This window comes from Nicotiana tomentosiformis, chromosome 8 (genome assembly GCF_000390325.3).
Source record: "Nicotiana tomentosiformis chromosome 8, ASM39032v3, whole genome shotgun sequence".
Lineage (NCBI taxonomy): Eukaryota > Viridiplantae > Streptophyta > Magnoliopsida > Solanales > Solanaceae > Nicotiana > Nicotiana tomentosiformis.
Window position 1 is genome coordinate 37,229,437 of NC_090819.1, and position 7,958 is coordinate 37,237,394.

The window sequence follows — 7,958 nt, forward strand, 5'->3', positions numbered from 1 at the left end:
AGGACTCGCTCAGCCGGAAAATGAAATCTAGCTATCTTTGCTCGACAATCAACTGTGGCATAGCAAGATGCCAACTATTCCATGCCCATGATAGCATCAAAATCCAACATCTCTAGCTCAACTAGGTCAGTTGGGGTCTGACAACCACAAACTGATACCGTACAACCTCGGTAAACCCGTCTAGCAATAATTGATTCTTCGACCAGTGTAGATACCTCAAAAGGATCACTTAGTATTTCAGGCACTATACCAAACTTCCCCACGACAAATGGGGTAATACACGATAAAGTAGATCCTGGGTCTATCAAGGTATAAGCATCGTGAGAGCAAATGGTCAACATACCTGTCATAACGTCTGGTGAGGATTCATGGTCCTGTCGACCCGCTAACGCATAGCTACGTTTTTGGTTACCACCTGAACTGAAATCTCTACCTCTGCCTCGACCTCTACTAGCCGAATACTGAGACTCGCGCCCTGAAGGATGCACGAACATAGATGATCCTGTTGCTGAATTCGCTGGTTGCACCATACCCCCAGAATCTCTATTTGGGTAATCTCGCATCATATGCCCCGGACGTCCACATGTATAACAAGCATCGGAACCGGCTCGGCATTGGCCTAAGTGTCCTCTACCGCAGATGGCACACCGCGGTGGAAATGGCCATGTCTGCCCCGAACCTCACTGTCGCTGCAAACTTGACGCCTGGGAGCTTTCACCTAGTCCTGACTGAGTATAGCGGTCATACCTGTAACCCTGTAGCTGAGGTGGCGGAGGTCTAGGTGGCCGTTCGAAATACTGGGGCCTGTAACTACCCTGAGACTGCTCCTGAGACCTGGCGAATCTCATCCTTTTATGCTGCCCTGAGTCAGTCCTCTCCGTACTATGCTACCGACACCTACCCCTTTCTATATTCTGGGCAAATGCCTGAATCCGGGAGATATCCATACTATCCTGTAATGTAGCGGTGGCACATGCCTCGGTCAACTCTGGGGACAACCCTACTATAAACCTATGGATTCTATCCCGCATAGTAGCAACTATGGATGGTGCATATCTGGCCAATAAGTCAAAACAGAGACTATACTCTCGAACACTCATATTGTCTTGCTTGAGGGCTAGAAACTAATCGAATCGGGCCTGTCAGATCTCTCGCGGTATGTACTGTTCAAGGAAGGCATCTGAAAAATTCTCCCAAATAGCAGAAGGTGCATCATGTCCCCTGGACCTTTCCCATCCCTCGTACCAAAGGATGGCTATATCTCGGAGTCGAAAAGTTGCTAGCTCGACTGCCTCTTTCTCCTTGGCATGCATAACCCGAAAGTTCATGTGAAGCTGATCTATGAAATCGTGCGGGTCCTCCCTCTGATCTGTCCCCGTGAACTCTGGGGGACTTAAAGCAATAAACTCTCGGACCCTTGAACTCCTAGATCCCTCAGAAGGTCCTGCACTAGCGGATGCCCTAGCTTGTTGTTGGGTAGCTACCAACTATGCCAACAAATGTACCACACTCCTTAAGTCCTGATCTGATGGAAGCGGGGGGAACTGGATGTGCGGTCTCCCTAGGAATTTCCTCAGGTGGCGGAGGAGCCTGTAATGGCTAGGTAGGGGTCTCTCCCTGGGCCTCATATTGGGCCCTATCTACTAGGGGTACCCTGCTAGTCCCCTCACATACTGTTGTTTCTCTCCTCTGGCTAGCCGTAGTCTTCGTAGTTACCTTCATCTATGCATACAAACGCCAACACGTAAGTTTAACTCAAATTTTCTATAACCCAATGCTACAGCACGATTTAGATTTGAAAGAAGGGTAACCAACTCCTAAATGCCCTGTAGTCCCCTGCTTATATAATGTGGTGCACGACACATCTTTAAACAAGACCCTACTAGATACGGCTTGTAGACTCCCTAGGCCAGAACTACTCTGATACCACTTTTGTCACGCCCCGAGCCTGGGGGCGAGTCCAGCACCCGGTGCCTCATCTATCCTTGCGTACCAACTTGTGACTTAGGAATTCTGGACATATAATGTCATACTTTGGCTAGGGACCACATTGCAAGATAATTTGCGTAGCAAAATATAAAACTGAATAGAGACTAACGCTGACTAAATGTAAACATAAAGTTGGGCCGGTAAGGCCGTCATAATTACAATAACTGACAAGCCAACAAAATATACTTACAGGGCTTACAAGCCCAACATACTGCACTAATTGATAGGATATGTCTACTGATAGATGTACTGTGATCGGAACAGGGCCCTTAACTACCCATAACCTATCTACATATATACTCAAGATGTATACAAAACTTCTAGACCCGGAAACTCCGAAGGACGGGGAGCTTACCGATAAAGCTGAACTCGGGCAACACCTACTGAGAAAGTCTACACGTCTTTCTGTCTGAACCTGCACACATATAATGCAGCGCCCCCAGAAAGGGACGTCAGTATGAAATAATGTACCGAGTATGTAAGGCAATATACGGAAAGCTGATACTGAACTGATAATCTGAACATATGCTTACCTGCTGATACTGACTCAACTCTCTCAATATAGTAAGTAAAATAGTTGTCCGGTCCTATAAGGCTCAGTACATATATATAACTGCTCTGCCGTAGTAGGCTCTCTCATAGGCACTCGGCCATACTAGGTTCTGTATCTCGACCAACTGGGCTCGCTCACAGGCGCTCGGCCACAGTAGGCTCGGTATTTAACTTACCATCTGATCAGAGGTTGCCCAATAGGGGCCTGCCAATCGATTATAGCTCGATGGTAATGTAAATACTGTAATAATATATATATATATATATATATAGGCTCTATGCTCTCTTGACTAGAACAAGACAATACTTAATTAAATATTGTACTTACAAGACTAGGTGTAACTCTTTCTGGAAATGAGTCTACAAATCATGCCAAGTTACCCTTTGAACTTGTTCAACAAGATGTGAGTCCTTGGATAAAATATTCATGTTACCCTTATTGACTAATTATTCTTGAACTTGGTTATTTTTATGAAAATTTTCCGAGAGATTTTCACTACTCAAATATGCACATACTAAGACCGCGAAGAACTTGTTACTTCCTAGGCGACATTCAACTTCGCGTGATGCCACAAATAATATAAAATGAGTGGAGTATCATTGGATATGTATTTAATTAATTCAAACTCAAGATTAAGCCCCAACTCCTTATAAAACAAAAGTTGTGGTTTGAACGATTTACCTTATTAAATATACGTAAATCCCGGGACATGAATTTTGCTTTATGTCTCGTTATCAAACTCGTGTAATTATGAGATCATGCCAAAATGAAGAAAGGGCTTAGCCTTAACATACCTGGATTAGAGAAAAGTCTGTATGATGTTCTTGAAAAAGGTTACACCGTACTCTTTTAGAACCGCAAACTTTTACGTTGCTACGGTTCTTACAATTCTCGTTGGAATTGTTTGGTTGCAAGAAGTCACGTTGAAAACTTACAAGAATTCACTTCTGATTGTAACATTGTTTTGTATTTGAATTTTTAGAATTGAAATGTCTTGTACTCAAAATCCTAGAATGAAGTGTTGCTAACGTTCTGATGAAGTCTTTCAAATATGAAGTGTTGTATTCAAATTACTCTTACAAGTCTTGTTATTCAAAATGTAAGAATGAGGTGTCTTTTAATTATTAATTAGGTTGCCACCTAATCCAAAAATAAGAATGAGGTGTCTTTTAATTATTAATTAGGTTGCCACCTAATCCAAAAATGTCCTAGAGTCACTTGTTTGGAAAGTGGCTTGCTGCCACGTAATTCCCTTGTTGGGGAATTTAAACTTTATCCAATAATCAATTAGGTAGTATACCGCTACTCGATAATTAACAAACTACCCGCATAATTAAAAATTATTTTAAATTAGTTAAAATTCTACTTATTTTTACACACTTTATACATCACACTATAACGGTCATACGGTACCTTATATGGTACTAGTTCATAAGTATCGCGTATTATAGCTAGGACCGTATTTCATCCCAAATCGGCAACCTTCAACGAAGCTCTTTTTTTTTAATTCGTGTACCCTTTATCTTTTATGGCACTTACTTATTGCTTGTTATAAATAGCATAAATATGTTAATCTCAAGATCATCTCATCCCCGTGTTTACTTCAATTAACTGAAGACGAAACTTTTAACGTACGAAAACGCGAGATGTAACAATTATTTATTATTTTTTTGAAATATTCTGACTGAATAAGTCGAAAATTAAGAAATTAAGAAAATAACTAATTAAAATTCCGACCACTTCAGTCTCAAAACTATGAATTTTCAGGTCCAATTTTCGACCACTTTAGTCGGAAATCAGTCAAACAATTTGGTAAAATATAGTAGAATTCTACTGTATTTTAAGCCACACCCCCTGCCAAATCAAACAACCATTATCACAAATTTTCTATCAATTGAACCAAAAATAACAAGTATCAAACTTGTTTAAACATAACAAAACCAGTTATTCTATTAAACCACATAAAAATCTAAAGCATTTAACCAAAATGACATTACACCAAGTCTAAAATGAACAAAGTTTTGCAACAACCAATCAAGTCTAAATATCCTATTACACATTCCAAATTATTACTGACCCTCATAGGTTTCAGTCTCCTCATTATTAGATTCTTTCATTGTACGTTGTTTTCCATGGTTTTCCATGAATGTCTGCATCATAATTATTGTTTCTTGAGCATTATTTTATTGTTGAGACAATTCATTGATTTGCGTCCGCATAGTCTCAATTTCTTCGGGTGAAGCAGAAGCACCACTAAATAATGCGGCTGGACGACTAGACAACGGCTGCACTCCAAGTTCATAGACTCTACCTTTATTTATTTTCATGAAAAATAAAAAATTTATATTTGAATGAGCAAGAGAAGAAACATATAACTTGTGCAAAATAATATTAAAAGGAAGTCATATTTAAAAAATTACTAAAAATTTTATACCTTTATTTACTTCACCAGCTGCCTGTGTCCATACTGAATTCATATCTTCGAGCGTCAGTTGAGAATCGGGCTGAATTTGTTTTCACTCCTCCATTCTTCTTTTATACCCTTCCTGAAATATTGTTGACAAACATTATTTAAACGGATTAATCTTAACCAAGAATAAAGGTAGTATTGAATTTAGAATCTTACATATGTCTCTGATGCACGCGGTTTAACTCATCCTTCTCTTATACCATCCTTATTCTTCTTCTTATGTGTCTCCTCAAAGACAATAGCATGAGACACATTTCCCTATGTGCCTTTTCCTTATGTGTCTTCTTATGTTATTGTTGTTGTAATCGATGGGTGGGCCATAAAACTGATTGAACCTCCAGTGTGTAACGAACCACCCTTACTGGAGGCAATGTTTGCCTTCGCTTTTTCACTCCTCTGCTTCCATTCATCGGTATTCCACTTCTCTATTAGTTAAAGCTAGACATTTTCATGCAAACATAAAAGCATGCTCCCATTTCTCCGAGCAAAAAAATGTGTATTTTTAATCCTTTTCTGAGCTCTCTTCTCGAAATTATCATTCACCTGAATTTCATGCTGAGGCTGCCATACATACTTAGTCTACAATTAAAACAAAAATTATAAATATTATATGAATTATATTTATTCTTACCTTTAATTGAAGCCACGTATTCATTCTGTTTTGGTATGGAATCTCTCTCCGGGAATGCCACGGCTCATGGAAAAATAGCTTCATAACTTTCACAACCATATGTGTGGCCTGAAAGGATGGCAAAAACTTGCATTATATATAAATTAAAAATTCGTTAAATATATGTAGATCTTTATTCTAATAAATAAAAATTAAATAATTACTTACTCGTCCCCATGGAGTACGATAATCAATCGATGCAAATGATTGTACTCTACACTCCCATCAACATACTGTCTCCGTGAAGGAGCAATTGAAGTAGTACTAGTAGATGGGGATGCAACCGCCTGAGATCTTCCAATATCCAATCTAGAAATACTAGGAGTAGATGATGACGGAGATGATAATGGAGTGGACGATGATGGAGGCACAAAAGATAAACCATCATGCTGACTGTAATGCCCGCCCTGGGATAGAATCAATGGTGATCCATCATGCTGACTAGCAGGGACACGATGACTCAAAGGTGACAAATTAGGCGTGTGTATAAAATTAATAGTAGTGGAGGTTGAACCACCCTGGGTCGGCATGGAATAATATTGTAATGTGTTAGCCGGGGGGACTCTGAAAAACTCAGGTGGGAATGAAGTCGTTGACTAAGAATGACGAAGAAAACTAGGAGGAGGACTCATCCTAGGCATATGTGAAGGAATGTGATCAGTCGTAGATGGCAAAGTATTTTTTTCTTCTTAGATTGTTTCAGTTATTTACCCATAGAAGCCATCTGTGCAATTTAAGTAAAACAAATATAATAATAAAAAATTCAACATGTAATAATATAAAGCAATTCTTCTACATATTATAACAATTAAAAAAAGAACATATATAAAGTCCAACAAGATATAAAAATAAACTAATAACATAAGAAATCAAACAAGTCATAAACACACAAACAACTCAATCCTCATCGCTTTCTTCATATTGATCATATTCATTTTCATCATCATTTTTTTTATTTTCATCATACAACTCTGCATCCTCGCTTTCTTCATATTCATCACTTGAATCTCCATCCTCATTTGCCATGGATGTTCTCCTCGTACTCACTTTGATTTGATCTAAGTACTGAAGGCTCGAATTCTTCATAAAGGACTTTATTATCCTGCAATTTGCCTGCTAGTTCATCATCCACCATTGCTTCAACACTTGAAATGTCATTCTGGTACGCTACATCTAGTCCATCCCCGACCTCAACACTACCCACGTGCTTTTTTCTTAATCACTGCCCGTCATGCAGCTTTCTTCTTGCATAAAGTATAAGGTGCGTAATACACATGTTTCACATTGTGTACCTCCTTGTGTGCTTTATTTCAACTATTTTATACAGAGGATGCATCTTTGTAGCTCTAATAGGTGTTGGATCATACCATTTCCTTAACTTAACTAGTTTGTCAACCAATGATTCTAAACACACCCGAGACCCTCAGGATCCCGTCCAATCATACCAATAAGTACAAATACATCATTCAAACTTATTCAAAGCCTCAAAATACCCACAGAAATATCACAATAAAGAATCGAGGCTCAAACCGAATAAAATTTATCTTAAGTTGTTAAATCTCCATTCTTTCAAAAGAGTGTCTGAATCACACTTAAACACTTCAGATTACTTTCAAACTTTGCATACAAGTTAAATTCAACTATATAGACCTATACAAAGTCTCTGAAAAACCAATTAGAATCCAATAACATCAAAATCAACTCTTGGTCAAACTTATGCACTTTTAAGTTGAGTTCTTCTAGGAACCTTTGAAACCAAATCCGAACATACGTACAAGTCCAAATCATCATACGAACCTATCGGAATAATCAAAATCTGATTTTGAGTCCGTTTACTCAAAAGTCAAACCTTTGTCAACTCTTCCAACTTAAAACTTCTAAATCGAGAATCATTCTTCCAATAGATCACGAACCGCTCGAAAATGAAAACCAACCATACACGCAAGTCATAATACATAATATGAAGCTATTGAAAGTCTCAAACCACTGAATGGAACGCTAAACCTCAAAACGACCAGTCGGGTCGTTACGCAAATATACAATAGTATAAAATATTACTTATTATAATTTTATATAATATTGTATAATATTATATACAAACGTCGGATTTCACCTTCAACTTCCTTTTCAATTGGTATGATTCTCAAAACAAATGTTAATCAAACTCAATCAACCCAGCTCTAGCTCTCTAGATTCAAGTTACTACAAGTTTTTTCAACATTTTTTAACTTCACCCAGTCGTTTTGCATTATGCTTTTTCAAATTTTAGTTGAACT

At 38.4% G+C, this 7,958-nt stretch overlaps 1 protein-coding gene across 1 annotated transcript; it reads right to left on the reverse strand.

The window, feature by feature from the left end:
* Positions 1–74: 74 nt before the first annotated feature.
* LOC138897334 (uncharacterized) lies at positions 75–563 on the reverse strand. Its single transcript, XM_070183299.1, has one exon. It carries the CDS (start codon positions 561–563, stop codon positions 75–77), a length of 489 nt encoding a protein of 162 aa, XP_070039400.1.
* Positions 564–7,958: the final 7,395 nt, after the last annotated feature.

What these genes read in the sequence shown, in the direction of transcription:
- LOC138897334 (XM_070183299.1), bottom strand. Translation starts at nt 563, where the DNA reads ATGCGAGATTACCCAAATAGAGATTCTGGGGGTATGGTGCAACCAGCG.